Source organism: Papio anubis, chromosome 12 (assembly GCF_008728515.1).
Source record: "Papio anubis isolate 15944 chromosome 12, Panubis1.0, whole genome shotgun sequence".
Lineage (NCBI taxonomy): Eukaryota > Metazoa > Chordata > Mammalia > Primates > Cercopithecidae > Papio > Papio anubis.
Genome location: NC_044987.1, coordinates 59727541 through 59746784, shown reverse-complemented (window position 1 = coordinate 59746784; position 19244 = coordinate 59727541). Strand labels below are relative to the sequence as shown.

At 40.0% G+C, this 19244-nt stretch overlaps 1 protein-coding gene across 1 annotated transcript in view; it reads right to left on the bottom strand.

Annotated features, from left to right (window-relative positions):
• RNF169 (ring finger protein 169) overlaps positions 1–19244 on the bottom strand; it is a 96162-nt gene that overhangs the window by 45314 nt on the left and 31604 nt on the right. Inside the window, exon 2 of the mRNA XM_003919477.5 lies at positions 14059–14132. Within this exon, the coding sequence (XP_003919526.2) occupies positions 14059–14132 (74 nt within the window). The remainder of the gene's footprint in view (positions 1–14058; positions 14133–19244) is intronic.

Genomic DNA, 19244 nt, shown 5'->3' with positions numbered 1-19244 from the left:
ATAAGCAGAAAAAAATAAAGCTATTCTAATTTATTAAAAGCCTCACTCATTACATATTTTAACAAAATATTTTATTTTATACTAGAGACAACAGTGGCAACAGCTTCTGGAAAATTCCTTAATTTGGCTTCCAAGTAGTAGTTAAATGATTTTATTAATACTTAAACCATAAAAATAATTATACTAATATAGTAACCTTATAACTACTGATCCTGACCCTAAACAATAAGACAAGGAAAAACAGCACACTGCAGAAATAACCTGAATAACCTGCTATTCTAATTCAATTTGATCGTGTTTTGAATGCTCCAAGTGTGTTCTTTTCTTTGAAAAGCACATTATTTGACAAAACTGTTTCTCCACATCTGGGTAGTTACTATATCTAATGTTCTTGGATCCTGAACATCCTATAAATTAAATGTTCTTCCCTCATGTAGTTAAAATTCAAACATTATATTCAGAATTTTTCCTTCTTCTTAATACCACACCTGTTACCTGTACATCTTAAAGATGTACTATGAGATTCTGTACTTACCTTCTGGTTTTAGAGATATTCTAGCACATGCTAAAAGTGGGCATTTCTTCAAACATTATATAACATTTCAAAAGAAAGAAGAAAAAATAGCAATAGTGTAGGAAAAAAAAACCCACTGGAAATTTTTTTTTTTTTTTTTTTTTTGAGACAGGGACTTGCTCTGTTGCTAAGGCAGGAGGGCAGGGATGCAAACACGACTCACTGCAGCCTCAACCACCCAGGCTCAAGCAATCTCCCCAGTTCAGCCTCCTGAGTAGCTGAAACCACATCCGGCTAACTTTTTTAAAATGTTTTTGTGGTGATGAGGTCTCACTATATTGCCCAGGTTGGTCTCGAACTCCTGGGTTCAAATGATCCTCCCACTTCAGCCTCCCAAAGTTCTGGGATTATAGATGTGAGCCACTGTGCCCAGCCAAATCCCTAGAAATCATAAAATATATCTAGCTGTATCATGAACCAGCCATATATACATCCTTACACAAGTCATTTCTAATAAGAGAAGGGGCTGTGAAACTAGATGATTAGAACTTCAATTAGATAAGTACTCAGTGAAGAGCTATGTGTAAGATATTACGTTAGATACGGTGGAGCTAAAGAGACTAAAACAGACAGATCTATCTTGAAAGATTTATAATCTAATAAGAAAAAGCTTTTAAAATAATCTGCTTGTTCTGTGGTATAACAACATATTTTAAACTTTCTAGATAAATAAAGCTACTTTTAAAATAAATAAATAAAAATAAGAAAAAGGCCAGCTCAACAGTTCACGATACACTGCATAGCCAAATGGATTTAAGTGCAATTTTTTTTTTTTTTATACTTTAAGTTCTAGGGTACATGTGGATAACGTGCAGGTTTGTTACATATGTATACTTGTGCCATGTTGGTGTGCTGCACCCATCAACTCGTCAGCACCCATCAACTCGTCATTTACATCAGGTATAACTCCCAATGCAATCCCTCCCCCCCCTCCCCGTGATAGGCCCCCGTGTATGGTGTTCCCTTCCTGAGTCCCAAGTGATCTCACAGTTCACCCCACCTGAGTGAGAACATGTGTTTGGTTTTCTGCTCTGCGCATAAAGTTTGTTGAGAATGATGGTTTCAGTTGTATCCATGCTGTCCCTACAAAGGACACAAACTCATCCTTTTTTATGGCTGCATAGTATCTCCATGGTGTATATGTGCCACATTTTCTTAATCCAGTCTGTCACTGATGGACATTTGCTGATTCCAAGTCCTGTTATTATGTGAATAGTGCCTAAATAAACATACGCGGCATGTGTTCCTTTATAGCAGCATGATTTATAACTTTGGGTATATAGCCAGTAATGGGATGGCTAGGTCATATGGTACTTCTTTAGTTCTAGATCCTTTATGGAATCACCATACTGCTTTCCATAATGGCTGGAACTAGTTTACAACCCCACCAACAGTGTAAAAGTGTTCCTATTTCTCCACACATCCTCTCCAGCACCTGTTGTTTCCTTGACTTTTAATGATTGCCATTCCTAACTGGTGAGATGGTATCTCACCGTGGTTTTGATTTGCATTTCTGATGGCCAGTGATGATGAGCATTTTTCATGTGTCTGTTGGCTGTATGAATGTCCTCTTTTGAGAACTGTCTGTTCATCCTTTGCCCACTTTTTGATGGGGTTGTTTGTTTTTTCCTGTAAATTTGTTTGAGTTCTTTGTGGTGGTTCTGGATATTAGCCCTTTGTCAGGATGAGTAGATTGCAAAAAATTTTTCTCCCATTCTGTAGGTTGCCTGTTCACTCTGATGGTAGTTTGCTGTGCAGAAGCTCTTTAGTTTAATGAGATCCCATTTGTCAATTTTAGCTTTTGTTGCCGTTGCTTTTTGGTGTTTTAGACGAAGTCCTTGCCCATGCCTATGTCCTAAATGGTATACTCTAGGTTTTCTTTCTAGGGTTTTATGGTATTAGGTCTAACATTTAAGTCTCTAATCCATCTTGAATTAATTTTCGTGATAAGTTAGAGTAAGGAAAGGATCCAGTTTCAGCTTTCTACTGCACCAATTTTCCCGGTACCTATTTATTAAACAGGGAATCCTTTTCCCTATTTCGTTTTTCTGAGGTTTGTCAAAGATCGATGGTTGGTAGATGTGTGGTATTATTTCTGAGGACTTAAAACCACATGATTATCTCACATGCAGAAAAGGCCTTTGACAAAATTCAACAGCCCTTTCTCATGCTAAAACACTAATAAATTCGTATTGATGGAACGTGATCTCAAAATAATATTATTTATGACAAACCCACAGCCAATATCATACTTGAATGGGTGCAGGAAAATTCCCTTTGAAAAACTGGCACAAGACAGGATGCTCCTTCACCCTATTCAACATAGCGCTGGAAGTTCTGGCTAGGGCAATCAGGCAAGAGAAAGAAATAATAAAGGGTAATTCAGTTAGAGAAGAAGAAGTCAAATTGTCCCTGTTTGCAGATGACATGATTGTATATTTAGAAAAACCCCTACTTGTCTCAGCCCAAAATCTCCTTAAGCTGATAAGCAACTCAGCAAAGTCTCAGGATACAAAATTAATGTGTGCAAAATCACAAGCATTCTATACACCAGTAACAGACAAACAGAGAGCCAAATCATGAACAACTCCATTCCCACCAAGGCCAAAGAGAATGAAATAATTTAGAACTAACCATGGGATGTAAAGGACCTCTTCAACAGAACTACAAACCACTGCTCCAAGTGGAAATGGGGCAAGAGGACACAAACAAAATGTGGAAGAACATACCATGCTTATGGACAAGAATCAGTATCAGTGGAAATGGCCATACTGCCCAAGGTAATTTATAGATCAGTGCCATCCCCATCAAGCTACCAATGAGTTGTTTCACAGAATTGAAAAACTGCTTTCTAAAGTTCATATGGAACTAAAAAAGAGCCCTCGCGATTGCCAAGACAATCCTGTAAGTCAAAAGAACAAAGCTGGAGGCATCACGCCACCTGACTTCAACCATACAAGGCTGTTGCAGTAACTAAAACACAGCATGGTACTGGTACCAAAACAGATATAGACCAATGGGAAATTGTTCAACGGCAGTCTTTTAAAAAGACTTTTTCAACTTACTCTCTTGACAGCAGTATAGAGAGTCCATTTTCCTCAAATCCTTGCCAAACCTTTTTCATTGTTTTGATATTTTACTATCTACTAGATTAAAATATCTCGTTGTTTTAATTTACATTTCCTTCATTACTACAGAGGAGTAGCATTTATGTTAATTGACCATTTGTATGTTTTCTGTGATTTCTTGTTTATAATATTTAAATCTGAAAACCAGTTCTATCTTTTGGGTATTTGTGATCTTGATTGCTAATGGCATGCTTTTTCGTTGTTGTTTTTCCATTCTATTATATATTTATTCTATTAAAAGAAGTTTTCTGACATTTTATGGTGTTTTTAAATGGAAGGAGAGTATTAGCACATGCTCAGTCCTTCATCTTGATATACTGCTTAATGGAAAGGATTTTGTAGTATTGGTTCTTGTTATATAAGGATGTGCTGTAAATGCATGTTGAAATGAAAAAATTTTAGGAAGAAATTACTTAGTAATGATATCTTTTAATGTTTTCATTCTATATAAGACTTAGCCATCTTTGTCTTTTGAAATAATTGATTTATCTCTAAAAATATTAATTACTGGTTGAATTAAGCTTATTATTTACACCATTATTTCTTCTCCTTTGCTTGTTGGATGCTTAACTTTGACTTCATGGTTCAGTAATAGTTACTTTGTTTTGATTTGGGAAACACATGATCCAGGATAGTCTTGTTTGTCTTTGAATCAATGGACTCTGAAAGACTGAAGGTGGGGAAAAGATTGAAGGTGGGGGAAAAGCAGCCTTGCTTCTAGACTATTCGTTTTCCTGATTTCTACAGTGGGAAAGGTGAACTGCTTTCATTTATTCTGTGGAGCATATGAGTGGTTTAGGCTTCTTTGGATTGGTTTCCCGACCTATCCATTTTCTTTTTTTCTTCCTCCGTTCTGGTTCTCTTTTTAAAAAAGTAAATGGGTTCTTGCTATTTTGTCCAGGCTGGAATGCGGTGGCTATTCACAAGTGTACACTACAGACTCAAACTCCTGGCCTCAAGCAATCTTCTCACCTCAGCTGGCTGAGTAGGTGGGACTACAGTCATGTACCACCTTCCCTGGCCTTCTGGTTCATTTTCGAGGAGTATTTTCTCCCCATTGTTGGCTGAATTATTCAAGTAGTAAGCATGCAGTTTTCTAGTCCTTAGCCAGGGAACAGACTAGTCAGATGTAGTCAGTGGGTTACCGAAGTAATTAGTAGCACTGTAAGGCAGTCATTAACTTGTGAAGGGATATTTTAAAAGTAAGTAAACTTTTTTAGGACCTAATTATCTTTGAAATTGCATTTTAAATTTCCTTTTATTAACTTACTGCCTTGAACTGTAAAATATTAATATAAAGTACTTTATTAAAAAGAACATTGCTTCAGTTTATATGCTGGATTACGTTTATTGATTTGCGTATGTTGAAGCAGCCTTGCATCCCAGGGATGAAGCCAACTTGATCGTGGTGGATAAGCTTTTTGATGTGCTGCTGGATCCGGTTTGCCAGTATTTTATTGAGGATTTCTGCATCGACGTTCATCAGGGATATTGGTCTAAAATTCTCTTTTTTTGTTGTGTCTCTGCCAGGCTTTGGTATCAGGATGATGTTGGCTTCATAAAATGAGTTAGGGAGGATTCCCTCTTTTTCTATTGATTGGAATAGTTTCAGAAGGAATGATACCAGCTCCTCCTTGTACCTCTGGTAGAATTCAAAAACCACATGATTATCTCAATAGATGCAGAAAAGGCCTTTGACAAAATTCAACAGCCCTTCATGCTAAAAACTCTCAATAAATTCGGTATTGATGGAACGTATCTCAAAATAATAAGAGCTATTTATGACAAGTCCACAGCCAATACTACCAGCTGGGCAAAAGGGAAAATTCCCTTTGAAACTGGCATTAAGATTGCGGGATGCCCTCTCACCACTCCTATTCAACATAGTGTTGGAAGTTCTGGCTAGGGTAACTGTGGGCAAGAGAAAGAAATAAAGGGTATCTAGTTAGAGAAGAAGAAGTCAAATTGTCCCTGTTTGCAGATGCATACATTGTATATTTAGAAAACCCCATTGTCTCAGCCCAAACTCGTTGATAAGCAACTTCAGCAAAGTCTCAGATACAAAATTACTGTGCAAAAATTCACAAGCATTCTTATACACCAGTAACAGACAAACAGAGAGCCAAATCATGAATGAACTTCCATTCACAATTAAGGCCAAAGAGAATGAAATACCTAGGAATCCAACTTACAAGGGATGTAAAGGACCTCTTCAAGGAGAACTACAAACCACTGTCTGCGGAAATAAAGAGACACAAACAAATGAAGAAACATACCAGCTTATGGACAGGGAAGAATCAGTATCGAAATGTGGCCATACTGCCCAAGGTAATTTATAGATTCAGTGCCATCCCCATCAAGTTACCAATGAGTTACCACAGAATTGAAAACTGCTTTAAAGTTCATATGGAACCAAAAGAGCCCGCATTGCCAAGACGTCCTAAGCCAAAAGAACAAAGCTGGAGGCATCACGCCACCTGACTTCAAACTATCTACGCTACAGTAACTGGGAAAACAGCTGCATTTGGGACCAAAACAGAGATATACACCTATGGAACAGAACAGAGTCCTCAGAAATAATACCACACATCTACAGCCATCTGATCTTTGATAAGCCTGAGAAAAACAGCAGAATAAAAGGATTCCCTATTTAATAAATGGTGCTGGAATATTACTAGCCATAAGTAGAAAGCTAAAACTGGATCCTTTCCTTACCCCTTATAATGGTAAAATTAATTCAAATGGATTAGAGACTTAAATGTTAGACCTAATAATCATAAAAACTCCTAGAAGAAAAACCTAGGTAATACCATTTAGGACATAGGCATGGGCAAGGGACTTCAATGCCTAAAACACCCAGCAACGCAACAAAAGCCAAAATTGACAAATGGACCATTAAACTAAAGAGCTCTGCACAGCAAAGAAACTACCATCAGAGTGAACAGGCAACCTACAGAATGTGAGAAAATTTTTTGCAATCTACTATCTGACAAAGGGCTAATATCCAGAACCACAAAGAACTCAAACAGTCTTTACAGGAAAAACAAACAACCCCATCAAAAAAAGTGGGCAAAGGATATGAAACAAACAGTTCTCAAAAAGAGGACATTCATACAGCCAACAGACACATGAAAACATGTCACCAACAATGCTACCAGGAGAAATGCAATCAAAAACTAGTGAGATACCATCTCACACCAGTGAGAATGGCAATCATTAAAAAGTCAGGAGGCCGGGCGCCGGTGGTCAAGCCTGTAATCCCAGCACTTTGGGAGGCCGAGACGGCTGATCACAAGGTCAGGCGACGAGACCATCCTGGCTAACACGATGAAACCCCGGCTCTCTACTAAAAGATACAAAAACCAGTCGATGCGGGTGGCGGGATTTCAGTCCCAGCTACTCCGAGGCTGAGGCAGGAGAATGGCGCGAACCCGAGGCGGAGCTTGCAGTGAGCCGCAGATCGCCACTGCAATCCAGCCTGGGCGATAGAGCCCAGACCCGCCCCCAAAAAAAAAAAAAAAAAAAAAAAAGCCAGGGAAAACAACAGGTGCTGGAGAGGATGTGAGAAATAGAATACTTTACACTGTTGGTGGGGTTGTAAACTAGTTCAACCATTGCGGAAAAACAGTATGGCGATTCCTCAAGGATCTAGAACTAGAAGTACCATATGACCTAGCCATCCCATTACTGGGTATATACCCAAAGGATTATAAATCATGCTGCTATAAAGACACACATGCACACGTGATAATTTATTATGCACTATTCACAATAGCAAAGACTTGAATCAACTCCAAATGTCCATCATCAGTGACAGACTGGATTAAGAAATGTGGCACATATACACCATGTGGAATCCATATGCAGCCATAAAAAGGATGAGTTTGCGTCCTTTGTAGGGACATGGATGCAGCTGGAAACCATCATTCAGCAAACTGTCGCAAAGAGCAGAAAACCAAACACCGTGATGTTCTCACTCATAGGTGGAACTGGAACGTTTGAGATCACCTGACTCAGGAAGGGGAACACCATACACCGGGCCTATCACGGGAGTGGGGGAGGGGGAGGGATTGCATTGGGAGTTATACCCGAGCGTAAATGATCTAGTTGATGGGTGCTGACAAGTTGATAAGTGTTAATACCAACATGGCGCGCATACATATGTAACAAACCTGCACGTTATCCACATGTACCCTAGAACTTAAAGTATAATAATAAAAATAAATAAAAAATAAAAGGCAAATTGTTATCCAACAAAACCATGTCTGCTTTATTTATTTATTTATTTATTTATTTATTTATTTTTAAGACAGAGTCTTACTCTGTCACCCAGGACGGAGTGCCGTGATGCAATCACAGCTCACTTCAGCCTCGACCTCCTGGGCTCAAGCAATCTTCCTGCCTCAGCCTCCCGAGTAGCTAGGACTACAGGCACGTGCCACCATGTCCAACTAACTTATTTTTTTGTAGAGATGGGGTCCCACTATATTGCTCAGGCTGGTCTCAAACTCCTGGGCTCAAGGGATCCTCCTGCCTCAGTATCCCAAAGTGTTGGGATTACAGACATGAGCCACTGTGCCCAGCCTCTTACCATTTCCCACTTTCACTTCTAGGAATTTAATTGAAGGGATTGTATTTGCCCACATATGTTCGTGGGTGCTCAGCACAGCATTCCTTTAAAACTGGGGGAAACAGGCTGGGCCTGTAATCCCAACACTTTAGGAGGCCCAGGAGGGAGGATTGCTTGAGCCCAGAAGTTCAAGTCCAGCCTGGGCAACACACTGGGCATGGTGGCATGTGCCTGTCATCTCAGCTACTTGGGAGGCTAAGATGGGAGGATCGCTTGAGCCCAGGAAACAAAAGTTGCGGTGAGCTGAGATCACACCACTGCACTCTGGCCTGGGTGACAGAGTGAGACCTTGTCTCAAAAAAAAAAAAAAAAAAAGAAAGAAAGAAAAGAAAAAGAAAAGTACCTATATTAAAAACACACACACCACCCTCTCCCCCCAAAAAAATGCTGTTCAGTGGAAGAAAGCAAGTCACCAAATATATTGTATTATTTCTCAAAACTCCTTCCCTCCGGCCAAGTGTGGTGGCTCACACCTGTTATCCTGACACTTTGGGAGGCAGAGGCAGGAGGACTGGTTGAGCTCAGCAGTTCAAGACCAGCCTGGACAATACAGCAAGACCCTCATCTCTACAGATATAAAAACTTTTCATGTAGCCAGGCATGGTGGTGTGCTCCTATACTTCCAGCTACTCAGGAGGCTGATGCAAGTGGATCACTTAGAGCCCAGGATCCAAGTCAGCAATGAGCTATGATCCCACCACTGTGCTCCAGGCTAAGTAACAGAGAGAGAATCTCTCCCTTCAAACAAACGAACGAACGAACAACCTAGCTTCTTTGAAGTATTTAGCCTTAAACTGTAACACTCATGACCCCTCTCTGTCACTCTCCTTCATTCACAGAAAAACTTGGCACTTAAATTTTAACTTCTCTCCAACTACTCCAGTGATCATTCCTGAAGGTCTCAATATTGGTATACTCTCTCAGTTCCTTCACCTCCTCTTTAAATACATCTTTTTCTCCATCTTATTTCAGCTATCTACTCCATAGTCATACCCTAAATTGTGATATCCATAACTAAACTATCTCCCAAGGCTCACATTTAAGCCTTTTATATTGGGACCACCACTTCCTAGCTTTCCAGCTTTATTTATATATGCTAGCAATCCTACTTTTACAATTTTCACCATCAAAGTTTCCAATCCATTGACCCTACAACTCTTTCACTGTCTATCACATCCTTTATGTACTCAATTTTCCCCTTAACCTAGATCCATCATCCAAAACTGTAACAACTTCCTTGTATACACCTCCCCGTCCATCTACCGCATCTCTCCATCTTACTTCTGACAAAATCACAACCCCAGTTAAACCCAACATACTGCTTACTCTCAAAGTGTCCTAACCAGTCTTATTTCCATTGTTGTCCCAGGAGACAGAGGCAGCTAGTTGCCAACCCAATATCCATTTTCTCCTTCCTTACTAAGAGAACTCTGATTTTACTTAGGAAGTTAATGTTCCCAGCTAAAACATATGCTTCCCAGCCTCCCTAGTACCTAGGGCAGTTTGTGATATCCCCAGTGCTTCAGCACATACTAGTGGCACGATATTTCATTAACCAATGAATATATATCATGATCTCATTTATACAGAAGACTAAAGTATATGTATGTGTCTGCATGCACAGGTAAGCATATAAGGGGTCTAAGATAAACACTAAACTTGATTCTAGGTACTTCTGGGAAGGACAGTGGGAAGAAAGGTAAAACGGGACTTTCACATTTTGCTCTGATTATTTTTGCGTTATTTTTCTTATGTTAAAAAACGACAATTAACTACAACACATGCAGAAAGAAAAAAAATCTAAATATATTTAGAAATATATGCCTATTCACAGAATGATAATATTTAGAAACTCATAGTGACCTCAGTAAGCATACTAACTCAAAAGCCTCTGGCTAGAAAGGATGTTAAGAACACAGCTCCCTGTCCTCAGTAGGCCCCTCGGTCTTGGTTCAGTACTGTTCTACAGTAGTCCCTTACCCCAGCCTGGTTTGTTCCCAAATCTCCCACAGGTAATAGAATCTAGGATTTTTAAATAAAGTAATACCTTTTAAAAGAACTAGAATTAGGGGAATAAAAATTCTTGTTAACTTTTTACAGCCTTTATAAAGGTTTTTACTGTCACTTAAAGTAATAGCATATACTAAGTGAAAAGTATATTAGTAGCATATCACACATCAAATTAGTAATAATGAGTTGTATAGAATTAATTTCCACTTATCTTCCTTTGCTCAGCAGAAACTTTTGAAGATCTACTGAGATCTGTTTTAGAAATCATTATGTCACTTCAATAAAATCCTTCACTCCCATTTACTGTTAATCCCTGTTCTCACACCCTATCCCAATGGACCACTAACCTATCTGTTGCTACTATTTGTCTATTCTGGTCATTTTCTATAAATGGAATAACAATATATAATCTCTTATATCTGCCCTCTTTCACTTACCATCTTTTTGAGGTTCATCCATGTGGTAGCATGTATCAGTGGTTCACTCCTTTTTATTGCTGAATAGTATGCCATTGTATGGATATGCCATACTAGTGCCTTTTAATGTTATGGCTTAGACTTCCATTTTCCAGGTTGTACAATGGATGCAGGATAACTTGGGTACTCGGGGTGGGTGAGAGGGGACCAGTAACTAACCTTTATTTAAGCCAAATGATATAGATGAGTATTTCTCAAATCCAATCCAGTTTATACAGGATGAGATTATCCTAGCTCCACTCAAAAACATTATGGCATCAGCCCCTTTTAAAACCACTGTCCCATACCTCTCCTCTAACAGGAACATAAATCACAGTTCCTCAAGGTTTCCTTCTCTCTCCCAAGGTTTATAAAAACCCCTACTCTTGCCAGGCATGGTGGCTCATACCTGTAATCCCAGCACTTTGGGAGGTGGAGGCAGGAGAATCGCTTGAACCTAGGAGGCAGAGGTTGTGGTGAGCCAAGATCACGCCACTGTACTCCAGCCTGGGTAACAGAGCAAGACTCTGTCTCAAAAAAGAAAAAAAAACCAACCCTACTCTTACTATGTCTTTTGCTTTACCTCCTTTTTCTACCTCCTACTCCTTGTTTTCTTTAAGATTACCTTCAAACTGACAGCTTCAAAATTTCCACATTTTCAAAATGTTTAAAAAGATATATTAGAAGTAAATATTGTATGTGCACATTCTGAAATTTTATTTAAGAACCTGTTCTTTTTATGTGGTCCCTGAAAATAATTTCTTTTTCAACAGAAAAAAAACTTTGTAAGTAGTTTTAAAAGAGACAAAAACCTCACAATGCCAATATAAATGAAGCATGACGATCCAAGTCAACATTTGACACCCTCATTTACAGGCAAAGATCAAAGAACATACAGTAACTAGCCACAGTTTCCTATTATCTTTTCTCTTTAAATGACCTTCTTAAACACTGATTTTTCATTCAGTGAAAAACACCACAATAGTGATGGCAGCAGCGGCCTGCCTGGAGTGGGCACTGTGAAGATGCCAGCTGCAGTGGGAAAGACACAGCTGGGACTGTACGCTCCACGGAGCCGGAAGGAGTCAGTGGGAACCAGGAACAGGTAGGAGCCATGCCCACTTTCAAGTTGAAGGGGCGGGATCTCTGCCATCCCAGGTGTAGCTGCAGCCACCCAGCCATGGCTGCAGGCATCCCTGTACTCTTGGGGGCTCCCAACCCCATCCCCTACCCCTACAGGCTCGGAAGTGCCTGCTCCCACTGCCTGGCCTCTCCCCACTCCCAGCACCCATGCCAATTTCAAAGGAAAGCTGTGACTGAGCCCAGGCACTGTCACTACCTGGCTGGGTGGGAGCAGACTCGGGGTGGTGCTGACATGCCAGTGCCCTGCCATCTCGGCCCCCTCTGGACTTTGGGCACCCCAGAGGACAGGAGGAAGGCTGTGGGAGTGCTGAGAGCAGGTTGGTACAGGCCTGCAAATGCCCTGTGGCACAGCCTGGGCACTGTGGGTACTGTACAGGGCAGGGTGATGGTGGCAGGAGGTAGATAGGCTCTTGGGCAGAAAGGGGCGGATCCACCTTCAAGTTGGGGATGACCTGAAGCCGGGGGTTGGGCTGCCAGTTCTGCAGACTGGAGTGAGAACTTACAGTGCTTTTTCCAGGCCTGCCAATGGACCAATCAGTATGCACTTCCTCCCCCCTGAAGCCCATAAAAGCCCTGGATTCAGCCAGACTCCAGCAGACATGGGGATGACCTGCCTGTGTAGGGGAGCTACCCACTGTGGATCTCCTCTCAGCTGAGTGCTGAGTAGATGTCCGGATGACCTGCCTGTGGAAAGGAGCTACCCACTTCAGTCTCTTGAGAGCTGTACTGTCACTCAATAAAGCTTCTCTTCACCGTACTCACCCTCCAGTTGTCCATGTACCTCATTCTTTCTGGACGCGGGACAAGAACTTGGGACCGGGACAGAAAGAGCTGTAACACAAATGGCTGAAACACGTCCCTCACTCACCATGTTGCGGGCAACGAGAAAAGAGAGAAGAGCTGCAGCCCTTCAGGGAGCCCAGACCGAGGTGCTCCCGAGCCAGGGCTATGACACCCTCTTTGGGGCTCTGTGGTTCCTGGCATCTCCAAGCTTCCGGGCACCACCATGTTCCTCAGTGCCAGCAGTGGAAGCTGCTTGCAGTAGGCCTGGTCCAGCCACAGCCTCACAGGAGACAGTGCCCATGCCAGCACCTGGAGCTCCCTACCCAGTCGCAGCCAGTATGCCTGGCTGTGCACAGCAGCTGGACCCCATGCTCGCTTGCTCACGCACCCCTCCCCTCTGCACCTGGCTCACCTTTGGCAGGCATGGGATCCAGGCTGGTAGTGCAAGCTGAGCACAGCCTGGCAGAACGAGCAGGCAGAATGAGCCCAGTAGGCCCAAGTAAAACTTGGGCAAAGGCACCACCAGCCACAGAGGTTTCCGGCTGGCAAAGCAACACCCCAAGGATCCTGTGACAATAGCATTATTGTCTCACCTCTATCTTATGATGATGCTTGATCCAGATTAAGTGGATCACTTACATTTACAAAATATTAGATGCTCACATGTAGAATGATTAATCAATTATAAAGCTGAGTGAGGAATGATGGTGCAGGGAGAGGGCTGGGAAAGAATGACACACATCTAGCAACATACTTCTTATTACCAACCTTTTTCACTTCTTAATTCTCTAGGTGATTCCCAGACAATTAGTTTGAAAACATCATAAATAAGATGATATGGACACAGATAAAAGCTTTCCTAATGGCAAATGTTTTCTAACTAGGAAATTATTTCACTATCCCCTTACTGACCTACATGACAGTTCTTTTGGAGTATTTAATAGAGTGAGCAATAACGGATAACACCAGCTACACGTAATTAGAAGAACCTTGCGAGATAAAGAAAAATAATACAAGCAATTATTAGCAAGGGCACCTATTAAAAGTACCAAGAATACCTCTCTCTGGTGGCCAGTTACTGCAGCTGGCATGTGACAGACTCTGTGAACTATATCTTCATCTTTGAAAAGACAAATAGAAAGGCAATCTTGGGTTAAGGTTTACTCTACTTCCATTATAGCTCCAAATCTAACTAGGCTGGTACAAGGTAGTGTGCAGAAAGGCTCTGCATTATAAATTTTTTAAAACCTGATAAATCCAGATTCCCACTAAGCATTCTTCAATGTCATTATTTCAATCTACTTTAAGAAAATTAATGACATGATAATACTATACCTTTCTCAAGCTTTCATATTCCTCATGAAGTTCCCCAGGCTTGCTTAATTTGATTGGTGCTCTGAATATAAAGTCTGAAAGAAAGGGAAAAGAAAATACTTTTTAAGAGGACTTTCTAGGAAGGAACCAGTATGTTGTCCTACTGCTGCCCCTATACTATAAATCACATTAGAAACTGTGGTCATCTCAATTTGAATATGCATTCTTTCACTTAACAAATATTTATCAAAGGTGACAAATCAGGCACCGTTCTAAGCACTGAGGAGCAGCACTGCACAATAAAGTCCTTGTTCTCATGCAGCTCATAATCTTGTGGAAGGAAACAGACAGCAAACAAACAAGCGTGTGTGTGTGTGTGTGTGTGCGCGCGCGCTGCTGTACTAAGTGCTATGGGGAAAAACAAGTATAGGATATATATGGTTGTCTAGAAGGGTCTAACTAATAAAGTAACATGTTAAAAGACCTCAAGGACAAACAACATTTAAAGCTCTTGAGTTCAATGTTACTGAGTGGCATTTAAAATAAGCTGGAGTTTTATTCACAATACTGTATTTTTCCATTTCTTTCTCAACACTGCCAAAGTATTTTCCTGTAAAAACTTGCATCTAATCTTGTGTATATTTTCAGTATATAACTTGATTTGTTTTTATCCTCAAAGCCTTCAGTGATTTTGACTAGCCTATAGAATAAAGTCAAAACTTTTCAACATCATTCAAGATTCTTCAGAGACTGACCACAACTTTATCTTTCTAAAGCACTGTGCAGCTCAACCCTTGACTGTCTTGTCACAACATATACATGCCATACGGTCTTTTAAAACTGTTTATGCTGTTTTCTCAACTGAAATTCTGTCTTTTCCCCTTCTTTCTATGTATTTTTAAATCCAAGATGTCAGACCCATAAGAGGCACAATACATGTGGGTTATATAAATAAATGATAAAAATCAAAGCTAAGAACAGAATAAATGATAAGTCTTAAATACTATCAAAAAGGTGGAGGAAAGTATACACTTCTGTCTCCTTAAATGTACATGACACTTCTTTATACCCTCAATGTATATTTGGTGGTCTAAATATATATTAATTTTAAAGACTTAATAACTCTGCATCCTACTGAGGTTGATAAATATTCATTATAGAAAAGTAGTCTCCCCAGAAAGTTGCCTTTTGTCCTTTTTCAGTTGTCTCAACTATCTTATTTTTTTCCCTGCATTTCCCTCACACAGGAATCAACTATTTTAGAAAGACTCTTAATTAGTATACTGAGTAATGCAGAAGATATTTAGATAGAAACATTGGACCTAACGCAAATACAGAAAACAGTAACATAAACCTTTTCCAACCACTACAGAATTATTAGACCCTAGGTTCGGGAGGCAAACATTCCATCACCTTCACCCACTTGAAAAAGAAGTCCTGGGCAACATAGTAAGACCCTGTCTCTACAAAAAATAAAAAATCAGCCAGGTGTGGTAGCATGTGCCTGTAGTCCCAGCTACTTGGGAGGCCGAGGTGGGAGGATCACTTGAGGCCAGGAGGTTGAGGCTGCAGTGAGCTGAGATCATGCCACCGCACTCCAGCCTGGGCAACAGAACAAGACCCTGTCTCAAAAATAAAAAAGTCCTGATGATTATTTTAGTCCCTTAAGCACATTCAGAATTATAGGCAAATAGTGTTAAAATTAGATGCTTAAAAAAATAAAAATAAAGGGATGGAAAGCCTTAAGGCAAGTGAGTAGTTTACATCCATTTACTGAAAACCTACTACATGTATATTAATGTAAATACACATTTTTTTCTCAGTGAATTTTCACAGAAACTTGATAAGGTAGGTATTATGCCCATTTTACAATAAGAAAACTGAGGGATTAAATGACTTACCCCAAGGTTACAGAGCTAGTGCATGGCGAAGCAGGGAGAAAAGCTTTAACAGGAATCAAGAAGGAAATACAAAATGATTCAAAAGGTAACCCATCTAGAGCTGAGCTGACTCTCTCCCCTTTTACAAACCCCATTGTAGTGGCCCTCCTTGAATAAAATCTTCCTTACTATCTCTTTTAAAACAAGAGCAACCCATCAAGAAGATGTAACAATGATAAAACCTGTATGAACCTACAACACAGTAAAAATTAATGACTATATAGAGAAATTAATCAAAAATTAATGTAAGAAATATTTTAACACACTGCAATTAAAAACAGATAGATCAGGCCAAGCACATACCTGTAATCCAAGCACTTTGGGAGGCCGAGGTAGGCAGATCACTTGAGGCCAGGAGTTCAAAACCAGCCTGGTCAACATGGTGAAACCCCAGCTCTACTAAAAATACAAAAAAATTAGCTGGGCGTGGTGGTGGGCACCTGTAATCCCAGCTACTCAGGAGGCTTGAGGCAGGACAATCACTTGAACCCAGGAGGCGGAAGTTGCAGTGAGTCGAGATCATGCCACTGTACTCCAGCCCGGGTGACACAGTGAGACTCCATTTCAGAAAACAAAACAAAACAAAACAAAACGAAATGGATCAGGCAGACCAAAAGGTTTACATAGAAAAATTGAACAATAAAATTAATGTGGTCGTGTGTGTGTATATATATGTGTGTGTGCGTGTGTATGTTTATGTATATATTAAACCCCCAATGAATAGAATATATACCTCTTAAGGCAAACAATTTAAAATACTGATGATACATTAGGTCATAAAGATGCTTCAAAAAATTTCAAAGAATTTGTATTACTCTTTGATCCTGGATGCCATTTTCCCAGCCTAGTTTTCTAGCTACCAAGGTGGTAATTCTGGGCTACCTAATACTCTTTTTCAGTAAGTTCCTTTTCTGATTCAATTTGCCAGAGTAGATTTCTGTCGATTGCAACAACCCTAGCTGATTCAGTTTTTTACATGGTACCTTGAAATAACCAACAAACCAGTCTCTAGTAAAACTGATTAAGAAAAAAAGAGAGAAGACAAAATTGTATTAAGAATAAAAAGTTCTAAATACAGACAACAAGGTGAGTTTAAATCTCCAGACTATTAAAAGAATGCTGTAATGAATATCTTGCATGTATATCATTTTACATGAGTGCAGGTGTATCCATAGGATAAACTGCTAGAATCAGAATCCCTGGGTCAAAGGATATGTGCTTTTTGAGAAGTAACACCAAATTGCCCCTCTGTCATGAAGCCTGTATCAATTTACAGTCCCACCAGCAATGCATGGGAGTGCCATTTCCTCACACCTCCTTTTCACTTTTTTTAGAGATGAGGCCTCGCAGTGTTGCCCAGGAGGGAGTGCAGTGGCTATTCACAGGTACAATCATAGTGACCTATGGCCTCAAACTCCCGGCTTCAAGAGATCCTCCTGCCTTAAGCCTCCCAAGAAGCCAATCTACTCACATCTTTTCCAACACCATGAGTGCTGAAACCTTTTAGCTTTGCTAATCTAACAGATGAAATTTTGCATTTTATATGCTTATATTTTATGAGTGAAATTGAGTATTTCTATATGGTTAAGAGTAATCTGCATTTCTTTTGATATGAAATGCATATGCATTTCCTTACTCCTACTTATACTAACATTTTCTTCTTGATTTGTTAAGAAAAATTAGCTTTATTTTACATGACTAGCAATACTTTTCCCGGTTTATCTCTTGTGTTGACTTTGTTTATAGTGGTTATTTTTATGTAGTTATATTAATCAAACTTTTCTTTTATGGCTTTTGCATTTTTCATTATATTTGGACAGACTTTCCTTTAGGCCAAGATAGAAAAACAAATTCCATCACATTTTCTTCTGGTAGAATGCGTAAGATTCTTCTCAGATCTACTTTTTAAAAATTATAAATCTTTATTTTTATTTGAGAAGCAACATAAGGAGCATAATCTTATTCAGGCTTATAAATAAGCATACTATCCAACACAAGAAACCAAAAATATTTTAGCAATAGTCTGTTAGAAATGGTAATTTTCACTTACTGTTGGAGAATTTGCTTTCTCTAAAATACTTCACTGATATTTAGCACAAAATGTCTCAAGAGCTTAACATCTTCATTTTTTACACAGTAAGCCTGATCTCCAACTTAGAAGGTTCAGAGCCTTGGATAAGTCAGTCTCAACTTCCTCTTCTGTAAAATCAGAATACCTATCATCACAGGCTATTATAAGGATCAGATGAGTGCAATAAGAGTAAAAACACTTTGCAAACTATTTCAGCCAGTAGAGTGGCATGCAGCAGAATTTACTAAGTATAAAATTCTCTCTGGTATTGTTGGGACAGCATTCTTTAAATTGTGGTTTGGTTCAACTTACTTGCAAGTACAATCTATATGAAACAAAGACAATCTCCAGGTGTGGTGGCTCATGCCTATAATTCCAGCAATTTGGGAAGCTAAGGAGGGAGGATCTCTCGAGGTCAGATGTTTGAAACCAGCCTGAGCAACACACAGAGACCTCATCTCTGCAAAAAACAAACAAAAATTAAACAACAACAACAAAAACCCAACAATTAGCAAGGCATGATGGTGCACACCTATAGTTCCAGCTACTAGGAGGCTGTGGCAGAAGGACTGCTTGAGCCCAGGAGTTTGAGGCTGTAGTGAGCCATGACTGTGCCCCTGCACTCCAGACTGGGCAACAGAACAAGACTTCAACTCTTAAAAAAAAAGAAGAAACAGGCCGGGCGCGGTGGCTCACGCCTGTAATCCCAGCACTTTGAGAGGCCGAGGCGGGCAGATCACAAGGTCAGGAGATCAAGACCATCCTGGCTAACACGGTGAAACTCCGTCACTACTAAAAATACAAAAATTAGCCAGGCGTGGTGGTGGGTGCCTGTAGTCCCAGCTACTAGGGAGGCTGAGGCAGGAGAATGGCGTGAACCCGGGAGGCGGAGCTTGCAGTGAGCCGAGATTGCACCACTGCATTCCAGCCTGGGCCACAGAACGAGACTCCATCCCCAAAAAAAAAAAAAAAGAAAAGAAACAAAGATAATGTTCCAACTACTTTGCTAGATATATTACATGAAGTTAAATTCACTTTGGGATATTTATTAAAAAATCTCAAAGTTCATATAAGATCAAGGAGGAACTCAGCATAATGACTGAAATCTTAGTATTCCTCTGGCTTATTTGACTGCAAAAGGTACGGGCAGGGGTAGAGGTAGGGTACCAGTTTATATTCACCAAAATTAGTACTGA